The 20,094-nt window shown below is 38.9% G+C and overlaps 1 protein-coding gene across 1 annotated transcript in view; it reads left to right on the top strand.

Moving 5' to 3' along the window:
- Nucleotides 1-20,094, top strand: part of LOC127658848 (E3 ubiquitin-protein ligase SH3RF3-like) — a 78,207-nt gene that overhangs the window by 16,593 nt on the left and 41,520 nt on the right. Inside the window, 3 exon segments of the mRNA XM_052148374.1 lie at nucleotides 1,696-1,799; nucleotides 15,475-15,645; nucleotides 17,999-18,249. Coding sequence (XP_052004334.1) covers nucleotides 1,696-1,799; nucleotides 15,475-15,645; nucleotides 17,999-18,249 — 526 coding nt within the window.

Here is a 20,094-nt window from a genome sequence, read left to right as displayed (position 1 = left end):
ATGGAACAGTTTAACCAAAATCAGAAATGATGTGGTTAAATGCAATGTCAATGTACAGTAACTCTGGCTAGAGGTCTGCAACCCGACCCGTGCCCAACAGGACCCGAAAACCCGATGGGTTTCCGGCCAGATTCGTTTGGTCACATAGCTTGAAATGTTGTTGCATGTGCAAGTGATTTACTCTCAGTGTAGAGGGCTGTTCAGCTGCAGTATATCACTCATATCTGCAGTGCTGTTGTTAATTGTAGTTGATGTGCTAACATCCTCTTGACCTTTGACCTGGACTCAGCTGGCTCTTCTTGGCTCAGTCATTTTGTCCAGTACGAAAGTTAAAGGTGAATGGTGTGCTTGTACACTCCCTGGGGACCTCAGCAGCTCATGTGTGTTTGTGATGTGAGATCACTGGCTTTCTGCCTGATTGAAACAGATGGATAATGCTGAGTCCCATGATACACTTTCAACTCCCACAATGCATCTGTCAGCAGCCACACAAGCACAGTAGACTGACTCCCTCCCTCTCTCTCACACACACACACACACACTCCTCCAGTTAGACAACACCAGTGCCGTCTGGTGTGAATCTTAAGTTTGAAACACACAGTTCGACCAGTGTAGTCCGATTCCCAAATGAATCACTCTTATGAGTCGGTTCTTTTGAATCTTAAGTGTGAAACACACAGCTCGACCAGTGTAGTCCGATTCCCGAATGAATCACTCTTATGAGTCGGTTCTTTTGAATCTTAAGTGTGAAACACACAGCTCGACCAGTGTAGTCCGATTCCCGAATGAATCACTCTTATGAGTCGGTTCTTTTGAATCTTAAGTGTGAAACACACAGCTCGACCAGTGTAGTCCGATTCCCGAATGAATCACTCTTATGAGTCGGTTCTTTTGAATCTTAAGTGTGAAACACACAGCTCGACCAGTGTAGTCCGATTCCCGAATGAATCACTCTTATGAGTCGGTTCTTTTGAATCTTAAGTGTGAAACACACAGCTCGACCAGTGTAGTCCGATTCCTGAATGAATCACTCTAATGAGTCGGTTCTTTTGAATCTTAAGTGTGAAACACACAGCTCTACCAGTGTAGTCTGAATCCCAAATGAATCACTCTAATGAGTCGGTTCTTTTGAATCTTAAGTGTGAAACACACAGCTCTACCAGTGTAGTCTGAATCCCAAATGAATCACTCTAATGAGTCGGTTCTTTTGAATCTTAAGTGTGAAACACACAGCTCGACCAGTGTAGTCTGATTCCCAAATGAATCACTCTAATGAGTCGGTTCTTTTGAATCTTAAGTGTGAAACACACAGCTCGACCAGTGTAGTCCGATTCCCAAATGAATCACTCTAATGAGTCGGTTCTTTTGAATCTTAAGTGTGAAACACTCAGCTCGACCAGTGTAGTCCGATTCCCAAATGAATCACTCTTATGAGTCGGTTCTTTTGAATCTACAGTGTGAAACACACAGCTCGACCAGTGTAGTCCGATTCCCAAATGAATCACTCTTATGAGTCGGTTCTTTTGAATCTACAGTGTGAAACACACAGCACAACCAGCGTTTCACTCTTCTTGCATATCAATATTACAATACTGTATTTAGTGGATAAAGCTGTCTTCCTTATTTTGCCAGTAACATCTGTGTTGATTGAGCGAGTCTGTTCTCATTGGTTGATTTGACTACTTGTCTTCACAGGACTCTTCAGTCGCCGCTCCAGTGAGCGCATCAGTTCCTCCACGCATCATGTCTGCATCAGGAGATCTGCTCGCTGCTGCTAAAGTCCAGCTGCCTCTCAACATGTAAGTCCATCATGAGTCATTCAACACATCGCTGAGCACACAGTTACAACTGTTATAACAACTGCACATCCTGGGATTGAGTGATATCAGACCGGTCATCCGGGTATTGCCAGTCATCTTTCCTACTTGTATCACTCTGCAATTTCAAGAAGTATGTTCATTTAAAAAATATGTATTTGATTTATTTGGCAAGTAGTATAAATATATAAGATGTACAGATGTTAATATATATTATCACAGCAGTTGTTAGTGATGTCAGCTCATATACACAATCATATTCAACAAAAGAGAAATCGATGATGAAAAGCGAATGCACAGAAAACTTTTATTCTGCAAACTTCATGTGTAAAACGTGCTAACGCAGCGACACTGAACCTGCATGCATTCATATGTCCTGACTATGTTTTGCACCATATACAGATGTGTGTCAGCATTCTCAATCCGAACATAATAAATCAGTTTGGTCTCCTGCGCTGGCTCCTGTGTGCAAATGCAGTGTTAGCAAGATAAGGAAAGGCTCATTTTCCCCTCATTGAATGGGAGGATCATAGAGAAAGAGGAAGAATAGACATTTCTTTTTGTCAGTTTTAACTATATTTGTATGTAAAATGTTCTTTATTTGATGGCCATTGTTTACTTCGGCTGAAACGATTAGACAATGTTGACAATAATAAATTGTCGACAAACATTTCTGTTGTCCAATAGTGGTTTGATCTAATTTAATGTAACATGAGATCACTTTAAACTGTAATGATGAGAGCAGCACTGCAGCTCACACATGACCGATGAGAGGAAGAATTACACAGATCACAGATGCACTCGAAACTTCCCGAACAGCTTCAGCTGATGTACATCACAAAGTACAAGGGAATTATAATGCAAAAATTAAAAGTAAAAAAGTGGAGCTGCAGCTACTTCTACGCCGAAGCAAAACTTGCGTGTTGAGTGTCTTTAAAGGAAACACATTAAAGAACTTCTAGGTCATTAAACGCATTAAATATAACCGCATTAAAGATGTAACGCTTTAATTATAACTGCATTAAAGATGTGACGCATTAAAGATGTGACGCATTAAATATAACCGCATTAAAGATGTGACGCATTAAATATAACCGCATTAAAGATGTGATGCATTAAAGATGTAACGCATTCAGTATAAGTGCATTAAAGATGTAACGCATTACATATAACCACATTAAAGATGTGACGCATTACATATAACCACATTAAAGATGTAACGCATTAAATATAACTGCATTAAAGATGTAACGCATTAAATATAACCGCATTAAAGATGTAACGCATTCAATATAAGTGCGTTAAAGATGTGACGCATTAAATATAACCGCATTAAAGATGTGACGCATTAAATATAACCGCATTAAAGATGTAACGCTTTAATTATAACTGCATTAAAGATGTGACGCATTAAAGATGTGACACATTAAATATAACCGCATTAAAGATGTAACGCATTAAATATATCCGCATTAAAGATGTAACGCATTAACTATAACCGCATTAAAGATGTGACGCATTAAAGATGTAACGCATTCAATATAAGTGCATTAAAGATGTGACGCATTAAATATAACCGCATTAAAGATGTGATGCATTAAAGATGTAACGCATTCAGTATAAGTGCATTAAAGATGTGACGCATTAAATATAACCGCATTAAAGATGTGACGCATTAAATATAACCGCATTAAAGATGTAACGCTTTAATTATAACTGCATTAAAGATGTGACGCATTAAAGATGTGACGCATTAAATATAACCGCATTAAAGATGTAACGCATTAAATATATCCGCATTAAAGATGTAACGCATTAAATATAACCGCATTAAAGATGTGACGCATTAAAGATGTAATGCATTCAATATAAGTGCATTAAAGATGTGACGCATTAAATATAACCGCATTAAAGATGTGATGCATTAAAGATGTAACGCATTCAATATAAGTGCATTAAAGATGTGACGCATTAAATATAACCGCATTAAAGATGTAACACATTAAATATAACCGCATTAAAGATGTAACGCATTAAATATAACCGCATTAAAGATGTGACACATTAAAGATGTAACACATTAAATATAACCGCATTAAAGATGTGACGCATTAAATATAACCGCATTAAAGATGTAACACATTCAATATAACCACATTAAAGATGTAACGCATTAAATATAACCGCATTAAAGATGTGATGCATTAAAGATGTAACGCATTAAATATAACTGCATTGAAGATGTGATGCATTAAATATAACCGCATTAAAGATGTAACGCATTAAATATAACCGCATTAAAGATGTGATGCATTAAATATAACCGCATTAAAGATGTAATGCATTAAATATAACCGCATTAAAGATGTAACGCATTAAATACAACCGCATTAAAGATGTGACGCATTAAAGATGTAACGCATTCAATATAAGTGCATTAAAGATGTAACGCATTAATATAACTGCATTAAAGATGTAACGCATTAAAGATGTAACACATTCAATATAAGTGCATTAAAGATGTAACTCATTAAAGATGTAACTCATTAAATATAACCGCATTAAAGATGTAACTCATTAAATATAACCGCATTAAAGATGTAACGCATTAAATATAACCGCATTAAAGATGTAACGCATTAAAGATGTAACTCATTAAAGATGTAACGCATTAAATATAACCACATTAAAGATGTAACGCATTAAAGATGTAACTCATTAAATATAACCGCATTAAAGATGTAACGCATTAAATATAACCGCATTAAAGATGTAACGCATTAAAGATGTAACTCATTAAAGATGTAACGCATTAAATATAACCGCATTAAAGATGTAACGCATTAAATATAACCGCATTAAAGATGTAACTCATTAAATATAACCGCATTAAAGATGTAACTCATTAAAGATGTAACGCATTAAAGATGTAACGCATTAAATATAACCGCATTAAAGATGTAACTCATTAAATATAACCGCATTAAAGATGTAACGCATTAAATATAACCGCATTAAAGATGTAACTCATTAAAGATGTAACGCATTAAATATAACCGCATTAAAGATGTAACACATTAAAGATGTAACTCATTAAATATAACCGCATTAAAGATGTAACGCATTAAATATAACCGCATTAAAGATGTAAAGCATTAAAGATGTAACTCATTAAAGATGTAACTCATTAAATATAACCGCATTAAAGATGTAACGCATTAAAGATGTAACTCATTAAAGATGTAACTCATTAAATATAACCGCATTAAAGATGTAACGCATTAAAGATGTAACTCATTAAATATAACCGCATTAAACATGTAACTCATTAAATATAACCGCATTAAAGATGTAACGCATTAAAGATGTAACTCATTAAAGATGTAACTCATTAAATATAACCGCATTAAAGATGTGACGCATTAAAGATGTAACGCATTCAATATAAGTGCATTAAAGATGTAACGCATTCAATATAAGTGTATTAAAGATGTAACGAATTAAATATAACTGCATTAAAGATGTAACGCATTAAATATAACCGCATTAAATATGTAACGCATTCAATATAAGTGCATTAAAGATGTGACGCATTAAATATAACTGCATTAAAGATGTAACACATTAAATATAACCGCATTAAAGATGTAATGCGTTAAATATAACTGCATTAAAGATGTGACGCATTAAAGATGTAACGCATTAAATATAACCGCATTAAAGATGTAACGTATTAAAGATGTGATGCATTAAAGATGTAACGCATTCAATATAACTGCATTAAAGATGTAACGCATTAAATATAACCGCATTAAAGATGTAACGCATTAAATATAACCGCATTAAAGATGTAACGCATTCAATATAAGTGCATTAAAGATGTGACGCATTAAATGCAATGATTTTATTGTTGTTCAACCATATACATCTAATACAGTACACAGTGAAACAATGTTCCTCCAGCACCATGGTGCTACATCAATCAACATAAAACAAACACGGAACTAAATAAGACCTACACATTACTACATGAAGTACACGTGTGCCAACAGTATAAGATGGTACAATAATTGCTAAAATTAGGACAGTTGGCACAGTAAGAGACAGCGCCGACCAGTACACAGAAGGGGAGCAGTAGTGTAGCGGTTAGCACGCTACGAACCTGGCGACCCGAGTTCGATTCCCGCTTGTGGCTAACACCAGTGACGATTATCTGAACCGGTCCCGGGCCTCCCCTAGGTCGACTCAGCCTAAAATGAGTACCTGGTGTGGTGTGTAAAACATCGCCACTGGGGAGACAAAGGCGGTCGGGCGTGGTGCTGGCCACCCACCCCCTCATGTACCGTTCTGGCCTTCATAGGTGCTCGCTAACAGCACTTGCCCCTACAGTCTGTTAAGGCTAAATGGGGGATCTTTGTCTTTGTGTGTGTGTGTGTGTGTGTGTGTGTGTGTGTGTGTGTGTGTGTGTGTGTGTGTGTGTGTGTGTGTGTGCACGAGTGAGTGAGAGTGTGTGAGATAGTGCGTGTGTGTGTGAGTGAGAATGGCCATGGCCTAACTTTGATTTTGTTGTCAGTGAACCATTTTTGTGTTTATTTTGATGTGTTTTTTGGATCATTGTCCTGCTAGAAGATCCAACCACGGCCCATTTTAAGCTTTCAAGCAGACGCAGCCAGGTATTTATCTGTTGGTGTATGATAGAGTCCATGATGCCATGTATCCGAACAAGATTCCCAGGACCTCTGGCAGATAAAACAGCCCCACAACATTAAAGATCCAGCACCACATTTAACCGTGGGCATTGGGCACTTCTTCATCTCTGTGTGTGCCAAAACCATCTCTGGTGTTTCATCTGACCACAGAACCCGGTCCCATTTGAAGTTCCAGTAGTGTCTGGCAAACTAAAGACACTTGAGTTTGTTGTTGGATGAGGGAAGAGGCTTTTTTTCTTGAAACCCTCCCAAACAACTTGTGGTGATGCAGGTGATGTCTGATATATGTCTGATATATTCTGACCCCAAGACACATATTATTTCTGCAGTTCTCCAGCTGTGATCCTTGGAGACGTTTTGGCCACTTGAACATCCTCCTCACTGTGTGTGGAAACAATATAGACATGCGTCCTCTTCCAGACCGATTCTTAACATCTCCAGTTGATTGGAACTTGTTAATTATTGTCCTGATGTTGGAAATGGGCATTTTTATTATAGTTCACAATTCCCATTTTGTGAAGCTCAACAACCTTTGTTGTATATTCCTGAATCTAACACACTGTGGTTAATGATTAAGGGAATTTGGCCTGTGTGTTACCTCATATTTATACCCCTGTGAAACAGGAAGTCATGGCTGAACAGTTTCACGTTCCTAGTCACCCAGGTGCACTAAAAAATGTAAAATATGAATGGGAATATACCTCAGATATATTTTACGCATTCCTCATTTCCTCACTATCCGGATCATAGATTGTATATGGGAAGACTTCATTTCTAATGCATAGCTTTAGTTGGCAATCTATTGTTTTAGCTGTTCTGGCCTGCAGGGCTTCATATGAAGGATTTATTGGACTTTGATGAAATCAGTGTGTGTTTGAGCGGCCAAGCTGGACTTGGTGTAATAAAGTGCCGCTGTCAGGATTAATTAAGTGTCTCTTTCCACAAGTGTACAAACACATACAAACATGAGCCTCATGAAAGAGAAGCTTTAGTCATTCACTCAAAACATGCGCATCACACACACTCGCTCTCACGGGCTGCTCTATTGCATCACCTCTTCACTGTCACATACTGCAGTGTTGCTGAATCTACCTTTAAACTTTAGTGTGTCGCACCACAAGCGACTTGTGATTTGAAGTAGTTCAACTATAATCAAGCTGTACTTTAAAATGCAGTAGTAAGCAACACGCGGCTGTGTAACAGTGATTTCACCACTGTTAAGGGACCTTCTTGGGTAAAGAGTAAAGCCCCTTTAACATGGTAATATAACTGTAACACACAGTCGTAAGTGGCGTATTGCTTTTATAAAACATCCAAAACCATGATATGATCAAATACACCGACGTTCAATGAATAGATTCACAGCTTCAGAAGATCACATAAACACAAACACACATCACATAAACACACACACATCACATAAACACTAACACACACACACAGATCACATAAACACTATCACACACATCACATAAACACTAACACACACACACATCACATAAACACTAACACACACATCACATAAACACTAACACACATAAACACACACACATCAAATAAACACAAACACACATCACATAAACACTAACACACATCACATAAACACTAACACACACACACATCACATAAACACTATCACACACATCACATAAACACTAACACACACACACATCACATAAACACAAACACACATCACATAAACACTAACACACACATCACATAAACACAAACACACGTCACATAAACACTAACACACACACACCCAGATCACATAAACACTATCACACACATCACATAAACACTAACACACACACATCACATAAACACTAACACACACATCACATAAACACTAACACACACACATCACATAAACACTAACACACACATCACATAAACACTAACACACACACACAGATCACATAAACACTATCACACACATCACATAAACACTAACACACACACACACATCACATAAACACTAACACACACATCACATAAACACTAACACACACACACAGATCACATAAACACACACACACACATCACATAAACACTAACACACACACAGATCACATAAACACTATCACACACATCACATAAACACTAACACACACACACAGATCACATAAACACTATCACACACATCACATAAACACTAACACACACACACATCACATAAACACTAACACTCACATCACATAAACACTAACACACACACACACAGATCACATAAACACACACACACACATCACATAAACACTAACACACACACACATCACATAAACACTAACACACACATCACATAAACACTAACACACAAACACACACACACATCAAATAAACACAAACACACATCACATAAACACTAACACACATCACATAAACACTAACACTCACATAAACACTATCACACACACACATCACATAAACGCAAACACACACATCAAATAAACACAAACACACATCACATAAACACTAACACTCATATAAACACTATCACACACACACACATCACATAAACACTATCACACACACACACACATCACATAAATGCAAACACACACATCACATAAACACACACACACATCACATAAACACTAACACACACATCACATAAACACTAACACACACACACAGATCACATAAACACTATCACACACATCACATAAACACTAACACACACACACATCACATAAACACTAACACACACATCACATAACCACTAACACACACATCACATAAACACTAACACACATAAACACACACACATCAAATAAACACAAACACACATCACATAAACACTAACACACACACATCACATAAACACTAACACACACACACATCACATCAACACAAACACACATCACATAAACACTAACACACACACACACAGATCACATAAACACTATCACACACATCACATAAACACTAACACACACACATCACATAAACACTAACACACACATCACATAAACACTAACACACACATCACATAAACACTACACACACACACACAGATCACATAAACACTATCACACACATCACATAAACACTAACACACACACATCACATAAACACTAACACACACATCACATAAACACTAACACACACACAGATCACATAAACACACACACACATCACATAAACACTAACACACACATCACATAAACACTAACACACACACAGATCACATAAACACACACACACATCACATAAACACTAACACACACATCACATAAACACTAACACACACACACAGATCACATAAACACTATCACACACATCACATAAACACTAACACACACACATCACATAAACACTAACACACACATCACATAAACACTAACACACACATCACATAAACACTAACACACACACATCACATAAACACTAACACACACATCACATAAACACTAACACACATAAACACACACACACACACATCAAATAAACACAAACACACATCACATAAACACTAACACACATCACATAAACACTAACACTCACATAAACACTATCACACACACACACATCACATAAACGCAAACACACACATCAAATAAACACAAACACACATCACATAAACACTAACACTCATATAAACACTATCACACACACACATCACATAAACACTATCACACACACACACACATCACATAAACGCAAACACACACATCACATAAACACACACACACACATCACATAAACACTAACACACACATCACATAAACACTAACACACACACACATCACATAAACACTAACACACACATCACATAAACACTAACACACATAAACACACACACACACACATCAAATAAACACAAACACACATCACATAAACACTAACACACATCACATAAACACTAACACTCACATAAACACTATCACACACACACACATCACATGAACACACACACACAGCTTCATGTATGTCAACACCTGCAGTTATTTCAGGGATCAGGGTGAGCTTGTGACCGGACAGAAGTGTTTCTTAACTCGGCTGTATCAACCCGGCAACCTCCTCCATCACTAAACCACAAACGCCCACTGTTTCCATAGTTACCATACCTGTTAACCTATCAGCAGATTTCCGGGTCGCTGCGGTGAGAACGCCACATGTTCCTCTGGTTTCTAGATGTCTGTTGGATTCATTGGAGGAAAAACACATCTGATGGTGGTGTTTTATTCTGTGCGCTCTGTCAGGGGCCATTCGAGTCTGCAGCTCGACAAACACAACACTCTGCTGCCCTCGGATGTCAAACCCTGACGGAGAATTGCATTTTCATGCCCCGTTTTATAAAGGAAGTTTTGTTTTCTTCTCGATATCTCTGTTATCTGCAGAGACGTTTTTCTCGTTTTCTTTGTTTAGTTCTGTTGAATTCTACAGAATAGATTTAAACATGGTACAGGTGGACAGTATGATGGTGTATACAATAAATAAAGCGGAAGTGACGCCGTCCACGGCACAAGAGGTGTCGATTTAAAAACAGTGCAGGACATAAAAACATAACATCACTTCAGCGATGCAGCAACACGAGTTTCAGACCCGCTGAACATAGCGCAGTAGTTTCAGACTGCATGCGATTTGCATTGCTGCGTCCAGATGTTGAGCTGTTCGTTGCCACATGCAGGGCCGTAGCTAGTGGGGTGAAAGGTGGTAATGATTCTAGGGGCCCCAAAGTCTAGAGGGGCCCCACAACAAATTCTAAACTGTATTTTTTAATAGGAAAGGGGTCCAGAGCAATATAGAGTCAGGGGGTCCCAGATGACCTCGCCACGGCTCTGCGCTGAACTCAGCAAAAAATGTATAAGAATGCACTCTAAACCTTTTTATCTACACAATCGTTTGTAATTTAGGCTTTTATGAAAGAACATAAATAATGTCCTTTGGAATTGATTAAAGTTGCAAATACTGTTACAGATGCAAACACATTCTGATCAATAAATCTGACTGAATCCAGATGATCTAAGAAGGTTATTGTCAGTAAATTGGGGGTCTGGGTATTTCAGCGAGTATTGACGCTGACTATCACACCTGGTGTCGTGAGTTTGAATCCAGGGTGTGGTGAGTGACTCCAGTCAGGTCTCCTTAGCAACCAAATTGGCCCGGTTGCTAGGGAGGGTAGAGTCACATGGGGTAACCTCCTCGTGGTCACTATAATGTGGTTCTCGCTCTCGGTGGGGCGTGTGGTGAGTGACTCTAGTCAGGTCTCCTTAGCAACCAAATTGGCCTGGTTGCTAGGGAGGGATGAGTCACATGGGGTAACCTCCTCATGGTCACTATAATGTGGTTCTCGCTCTCGGTGGGGCGTCTACGTCTCCACGGTAACACAATCAACAAGTCACGTGATAAGATGCGCGGATTGACGGTCTCAGACGCGGAGGCAACTGAGATTCGTCCTCCACCACCCGGATTGATGTGAGTCACTACGCCACCACGAGGACTTGGAGTGCATTGGGAATTGGCCGTTCCAACATTGGGGAGAAAAATAAATCAATAAATAAAACCGCAGGTCTGTGTGCTGTCAGTCAAAGCTCAACGTGAGTCCCACAGACACAATATAAACTTTGGCTTACCTGAGGGAGAAATGTGAAATGATTGCATTTTTACTCAGTAAGGAACTGAATGTCCTGATGCTCAAATGCATTTTACATGGTATGGGGCAAGTGACAAGCTTTTGTAATGTGCATGTAGCACAAGTGCAACAATGCCTGCAACTGACTCAATGCAGGAGTGCAAACATGTATCTCACATGATTATATAAATACTGTTTTACGTTGTGATAAAAATAACAAACATATAAATGGCTTTGATATCTATATAAAATAGTTTAACCATGTGTATAACTCACCCAATAAACAAGATGGGTGGGCAGATTTTATTTCCATGCCCTTTTTTAATAGAAAGTAAAATGGGTTGATTGTGTAGAACAAGTTAAAGAAAAAAAGTAGAATTTGTGCACACCTGGAGAAGCCAATCTCTGTCAGCCTGAATCTTTTATATTACAGATCTGCGTTGGGTGTCTGGTGGCTTTAGATATTGTTTGCACAATTGTTTTGTTGTTGTTATTCAATCATAAAAAACATAAAAACTGAGGCTAATGAATGCATTTTAGCCAAACGTGACTTCACCTCGACAACTTTATGCAATCCAAGATATTTAAAAAAGTAAACTTTTACTTGCTTAATCTCCAGAATAACCGTTAGATTACTCGCATAATCTCCAGAATAACCGTTAGATTACTCGCTTAATCTCCAGAATAACCGTTAGATTACTCGCATAATCTCCAGAATAACCGTTAGATTACTCGCATAATCTCCAGAATAACCGTTAGATTACTCAGCTAATCTCCAGAATAACCGTTAGATTACTCGCTTAATCTCCAGAATAACCGTTAGATTACTCGCATAATCTCCAGAATAACCGTTAGATTACTCGCTTAATCTCCAGAATAACCGTTAGATTACTCGCATAATCTCCAGAATAACCGTTAGATTACTCGCATAATCTCCAGAATAACCGTTAGATTACTCGCTTAATCTCCAGAATAACCGTTAGATTACTCGCTTAATCTCCAGAATAACCATTAGATTACTCGCTTAATCTCCAGAATAACCGTTAGATTACTCGCTTAATCTCCAGAATAACCGTTAGATTACTCGCTTAATCTCCAGAATAATCGTTAGATTACTCGCTTAATCTCCAGAATAACCGTTAGATTACTCGTTTAATCTCCAGAATAACCGTTAGATTACTCGCTTAATCTCCAGAATAATCGATAGATTACTCGCTTAATCTCCAGAATAATCGATAGATTACTCGCTTAATCTCCAGAATAACCATTAGATTACTCGCTTAATCTCCAGAATAACCGTTAGATTACTCGCTTAATCTCCAGAATAACCGTTAGATTACTCGCTTAATCTCCAGAATAACCGTTAGATTACTCGTTTAATCTCCAGAATAACCGTTAGATTACTCGCTTAATCTCCAGAATAACCGTTAGATTACTCGTTTAATCTCCAGAATAACCGTTAGATTACTCGCTTAATCTCCAGAATAATCGTTAGATTACTCGCTTAATCTCCAGAATACCCGTTAGATTACTCGTTTAATCTCCAGAATAACCGTTAGATTACTCGCTTAATCTCCAGAATAATCGTTAGATTACTCGCTTAATCTCCAGAATAACCGTTAGATTAATCGTTAGATTACTCGCTTAATCTCCAGAATAATCGTTAGATTACTCGCTTAATCTCCAGAATAATCGTTAGATTACTCGCTTAATCTCCAGAATAACCGTTAGATTACTCGCTTAATCGCCAGAATAATCGTTAGATTACTCGCTTAATCTCCAGAATAACCGTTAGATTACTCGCTTAATCTCCAGAATAACCGTTAAATTACTCGCTTAATCTCCAGAATAACCGTTAGATTACTCGCTTAATCTCCAGAATAACCGTTAGATTACTCAGCTAATCTCCAGAATAACCGTTAGATTACTCGCTTAATCTCCAGAATAACCGTTAGATTACTCGCTTAATCTCCAGAATAACCGTTAGATTACTCAGCTTAATCTCCAGAATAACCGTTAGATTACTCGCTAATCTCCAGAATAACCGTTAGATTACTCGCTAATCTCCAGAATAACCGTTAGATTACTCAGCTAATCTCCAGAATAACCGTTAGATTACTCGCTTAATCTCCAGAATAACCGTTAGATTACTCGCTTAATCTCCAGAATAACCGTTAGATTACTCAAGCTAATCTCCAGAATAACCGTTAGATTACTCGCTAATCTCCAGAATAACCGTTAGATTACTCAGCTAATCTCCAGAATAACCGTTAGATTACTCGCTAATCTCCAGAATAACCGTTAGATTACTCGCTTAATCTCCAGAATAACCGTTAGATTACTAAGCTAATCGCCAGAATAACCGTTAGATTACTCAGCTAATCGCCAGAATAACCGTTAGATTACTCGCTTAATCGCCAGAATAACCGTTAGATTACTCGCTAATCTCCAGAATAACCGTTAGATTACTCGCTAATCTCCAGAATAACCGTTAGATTACTCGCTTAATCTCCAGAATAACCGTTAGATTACTCGCTTAATCTCCAGAATAACCGTTAGATTACTCGCTTAATCTCCAGAATAACCGTTAGATTACTCGCTTAATCTCCAGAATAACCGTTAGATTACTCGCTTAATATCCAGAATAACCGTTAGATTACTCGCTAATCTCCAGAATAACCGTTAGATTACTCGCTTAATCTCCAGAATAACCGTTAGATTACTCGCTAATCTCCAGAATAACCGTTAGATTACTCAGCTTAATCGCCAGAATAACCGTTAGATTACTCGCTTAATCTCCAGAATAACCGTTAGATTACTCGCTTAATCTCCAGAATAACCGTTAGATTACTCGCTTAATCTCCAGAATAACCGTTAGATTACTCGCTTAATCTCCAGAATAACCGTTAGATTACGCGCTTAATCTCAGTGGTGGTGTCAGGGTTAGATTACTCAATTACCAAAATAATCGATAGTGACAGCCCTAAAGTTTTTGTTGTTCTCTGTCTGGATCACTTTTACATTGTTTGTTATGGAGATCAGAACAAGAAAATAATCCAGTGGCGATCTTATTGGGAGCTGAAAATGAATCAAATTTATCTTTAAAAAAACAAAAAAAACATGGTACTCTGCAGGTGGCATGCTGCCCGCGTCTGACCCTTGAACCATCTTTCTGTGGCACACCTGATGATGTCATCATGTGCATGAATTTTGAGGTGTTAATTTTCAAAAGCATTCATGTATCATAAATCATTATCATTATCATTAGAGGAAAAGAGAAATCATTATGCAACAAAGATGCAAATATAATTCTGCCTTATAATAAGATTCTTTATGTAACTTCCTCATGAATATTCCTGTTTTCCCTCAGCTATCTGGCGATGTACGCGTACAAGCCTCAGAAAGCCGACGAGCTGGAGTTGAGAAAGGGTGAGATGTACCGCGTCATGGAGAAGTGTCAGGACGGATGGTTTAAAGGAATGTCGCTGCGCTCGGGAGCGTCTGGAGTTTTCCCTGGAAACTACGTCACGACCGTCTCCAGGTGAGAGAACTCAATACAGACGGAGATGAGAAATGAAACTCGGTGTGTCAGCTGCACTGTATAATGATATGAATGATTTCAGTCTGTTCCTCACAACACTCTCATATGGCTTCAGAAGGATTTAAATATAATGGACGACTTTTATGATGCTTTCATGTGCTTCTGGAGCTTGACCGTCACAATCAACATCCTCTCATCCTCTCATCCCTCATTCGGGTGTTTGACGGATGAATAAAGTCATGCTGGTTTTGAATGAAGACGGGGAGTAAATGATGGCAGAAATTGTCATTTTTGGGCTGTTATATCTCAACATTGCTGCTGCAGTATCACTTATTATTTATTCTATTTAAAGAACTCATTGCATTGTCCTTTTATAAACCTTTTTTTGTTTCATGAAGTAAAAACACTAACTATATTATATATATACTGTATATATATATAAACTAGAAATGTGAATTTTTCATCAGATTATGGGGTGGTGGGTGCAAAATGGGGGCATGGCAAACAAATTGAGAAACACTGCTATATGGTATACTTTGATTTCCGTATTATATATGTTTTAAAATTTGAAGTAAAATACTAAATCATGCTAAAAATGCAAATCTTCATATTTGTACCATGTCATCCATCTTTTGATATGAAAAAAATGGCAATTTATTAAAAAATGTTCCAGGTGTGAGGCCTGGGTATCTCATCCAGGTTGTGCTGAGTGACTCCAGTCAGGTCTCCTTAGCAACCAAATTGGGCCGGTTGCTAGGGAGGGTAGAGTCACATGGGGTAACCTCCTCGTGGTGGTGATTAGTGGTTCTCTCAATGGGGCATATGGTGAGTTGTGTGTGGATCATGGAGAGTAGCATGAGTCTCCACATGCTGTGAGTCTCCTTAGCAACCAAATTGGCCCGGTTGCTAGGGAGAGTAGAGTCACTCATTAGTGTGATTCATTTGGGAATCAGACTACACTGGTCACGCTGTGTGATTCACGCTGTAGATTCAAAAGAACCGACTCATTAGAGTGATTCATTCGGGAATCAGATGCGCGGATTTAGGCGAGTAACCGCGCCACCACGAGGACCTACTAAGTACTGGGAATCGGGCACTCCAAATTGGGAGAAAAGGGGATAAAAAACATGCACTACAACAGTAGCTAAATTAAGTTTGTCTAAATAATGAAGTTAGAATTAATTGAGTTTGACCAAAGTATATTAATGAAATTCTGCTATAACATTTCCTAATACTACAGCACAAATGTACTTATCATTTATTCACAATAGTTAATGTATACTGTTATTTAGAATATCAAGACATTGTAAACAATGTGGCACGAGCGCAAAAATAGTGCAAATATTTATATGAGTCTTATTTTCACCTCTCACAGTATTGAGCTGCGTGTGTTTCCTCATGACTGCGCGTGTCTGGAATGATTAAAAGCACAACTAAACAGAATCAAATGAAATCACAAATAGCAAAAGGAAAATGCTTTTCCCGCAGGTTTTCACAGCACAGTGTGATTCTTATCGCCGGCTGGAGTCATAAATCAGGTTTGCGGCGTGCAGGTGCGTTTTAAATGCGTGCCCTTTAATGATGCGAGTTGAGAAGGTGAAATTGTGCTGCCGTCACACTGATGAGAATAAATAGCCGACGCATTCGAGCTGCAGGGCTGCGGAGTGATTAACATGTGCAGAGAGTCTCCTGCGATATCTTCAGTGTTAGAACAGACGTCTGTGAATGTGTGTGGACCGGTCGTCTGTAAGGATCGCGAGGAAATTCACCATTAAAGATTCTTTGAAGTCAGACATAATGACTTTAGGTTAAGAACATTTTTGATTCACAAAATCTGATATTAACTATGAACTGATGAGAGTCATTCGTTCGAGAGGAAGCACTGTGTGTTTCACACTGTAGATTCAAAAGAACCGGTTCATTAGAGTGATTCATTCAGGAATCGGACTACACTGGTCGAGCTGTGTGTTTCACACTGTAGATTCAAAAGAACCGACTCATAAGAGTCATTTGTTTTGGAATCGGACTACACTGGTCGAGCTGTGTGTTCCTGTCAGAGTATTTGAGTACGGTGTTCTGTCCACATTGGCAAAAAATGCAAAGTAAATTTTTATACGAACAGCTGATTGTGATGTGATGAGTAAACAAAAGGAGATCATGTTTAGCTCTGACACTATTTTAAATCCATCTTGACTTGCATCTAAAGGCTGTTAGATATAATGTAGTGCAGTCAGGAGCTGGACTTTTAAATATGACTCTCGTGGTTCCTCAGCACCGCTTACAGTTGCATTACCGTGCAGGGCATGTTGATGATGCAGATGTGTCAGAGTGTTTTATGAATGTGTCTCCGCAGGGCTCCGTTTGCAGTCGGGCAGACGCGTGCTTGTCTCTCAGGAACGTCTCAGGTGTCTAAGGTGACCCCTGGATCTCCGGGCTCCGCAGGGCCCTCAAGTCCCGTCTTGTTTGCGTCTGCGTCTCGATCCAGCACGCCGCTGCCCAGCCCGTCTTCACCGCAGCTGCAGCCTGCAGCCATCCACCTGAAGAACTGTCTGCGCCTGTCCAGTCAACAAACTGTCAATCAAGCGCGCTCCGCCATGCAGTTAGGTGAGTGACAGACGGCTGAAAACTCATCTGTGGGAGTTCCACATTTTTGTATGATAGTGTTTATATCGTAATACGCTGTAGATGATTGCAAGTGATTTTGTGATTTTTATGTGTTTGTTAGAGCAGCTGGGAGCACATACATTTCAAAATAAGAGTCCCTCATGTATTTTGGGCTTGTTTAGTTAAAAGTGTCTCGTTATGTACCATTTCATCATTATTGGTATTTTGGTTGCAGAATAAACTGCTTGAAAGATTCATTCAGTTTGTTGCCTCAATGTTCTGGCCACCCTGTCAAAGGAAACACTTTGTGTTCTTTTTTTAACACATTCAGTATATTTATTTAATGTTTGTTTTACAAACACACACACTCACTCACACACAAACACGCACACACACACACACTCACACACACACAAACACACACAAACACACTCACACAAACTCACACTCACACACACAAACACACCCGCACACAAACACACACACACTCACACACACACACACACACACACACACTCACACAAACACACTCACACACACATACAAACACACAAACACACTCACACACAAACACACTCACACAAACTCACACTCACACACACAAACACACCCGCACACAAACACACACACACTCACACACACACACACACACACACACAAACACACACACTCACACAAACACACTCACACACACATACAAACACACAAACACACTCACACACAAACACACACACACACATGCTGCATTGCAGAGGGCAATAGTCACCATTCCCCAGTGTGTGTGTTCAACTCTTTTATAAGTGTGTGTCAGCACTGTGGCAGTGAGGCGTGCTAACATGACGCTCTCTATAATCTATTCAGGTCAGATTGGCTGTGGCGGTGTGTTGGTGAAAGACATATTAGCGTGGTAAAAGAGCTTGTTAAAGCGTTTTACAGCTCAGATGCGATGTCTGTTGTAATGAATGCCTCGCCGCCTTGTTCTGCCAGTAATTACTGGGTTGCATTCGTGTCAGTTCTTGAACTTGGAAGTACAGCGCACAACTCGTCGAGCAGCGAGATGCTCCAGCCGAACGTTAAGCCAGTGTTGAAATAAAGGACACTATCTCAGAAGCGATGATGGCTACTAATTAGGGCTCTTCAGTAGTTCTTTATGATGCGGTGATGTGCGTTTTTGACATGGTTGTAGGATCAGGGCTGCCAAAGAAATATTCCTCCACAACATAAGCATTCTGTCATCATTTATTCACCCTAATGCCACTCCAAACCCACATGACCGTTACACGTCAAGATGCATTTTACAAGGTTTGATGTCAATGAAACCACATGACCTTGATTCTTGTGTGCCTTGTATCTGAATGCCACACACCAAGTTTAAATAAATGCACGTGCAAATTAAAGCTGTGGTGGAGGGGAAGATTTTCATCCTATCATATGACTTCAGAAGACTTGAAACAGACCTTATTCACACTAGCGCTATCTTTGATACGGTAATGAAAGTGAGGCTGTGAGGGACAACTTAACGTCTCTTCATCGGCGTGCACGGTATAAAGCTCCTAGATCCCATCTGATTATCCACAACTGGAGTTTTTTGTGTGCTGGAAATGATGGTTTGTCCACAGAATGATCCAAAAACTGTTTATCTGATTAAAAAATGTCACTACTGTGAATAAGGTGTATATAGCAAGCATGGGATCGATGCCTTTTTCACATATCAATAATCAGAACATTTTCCAGACGATTGTCCATATTTATACCATGGGTCTGTTGAACGCTTGACTCTGATTGGTTGACGGATTGTGGCAGCAGGGGCGTGGTCAAGCGCCCATCCGGGAGAGAAAAGCGGTA

This window comes from Xyrauchen texanus, chromosome 18 (genome assembly GCF_025860055.1).
Source record: "Xyrauchen texanus isolate HMW12.3.18 chromosome 18, RBS_HiC_50CHRs, whole genome shotgun sequence".
In the NCBI taxonomy this organism is placed as follows: domain Eukaryota; kingdom Metazoa; phylum Chordata; class Actinopteri; order Cypriniformes; family Catostomidae; genus Xyrauchen; species Xyrauchen texanus.
The sequence above is the reverse complement of the archived record's forward strand: the minus strand, read 5'-3'. Positions and strand labels throughout refer to the sequence as shown.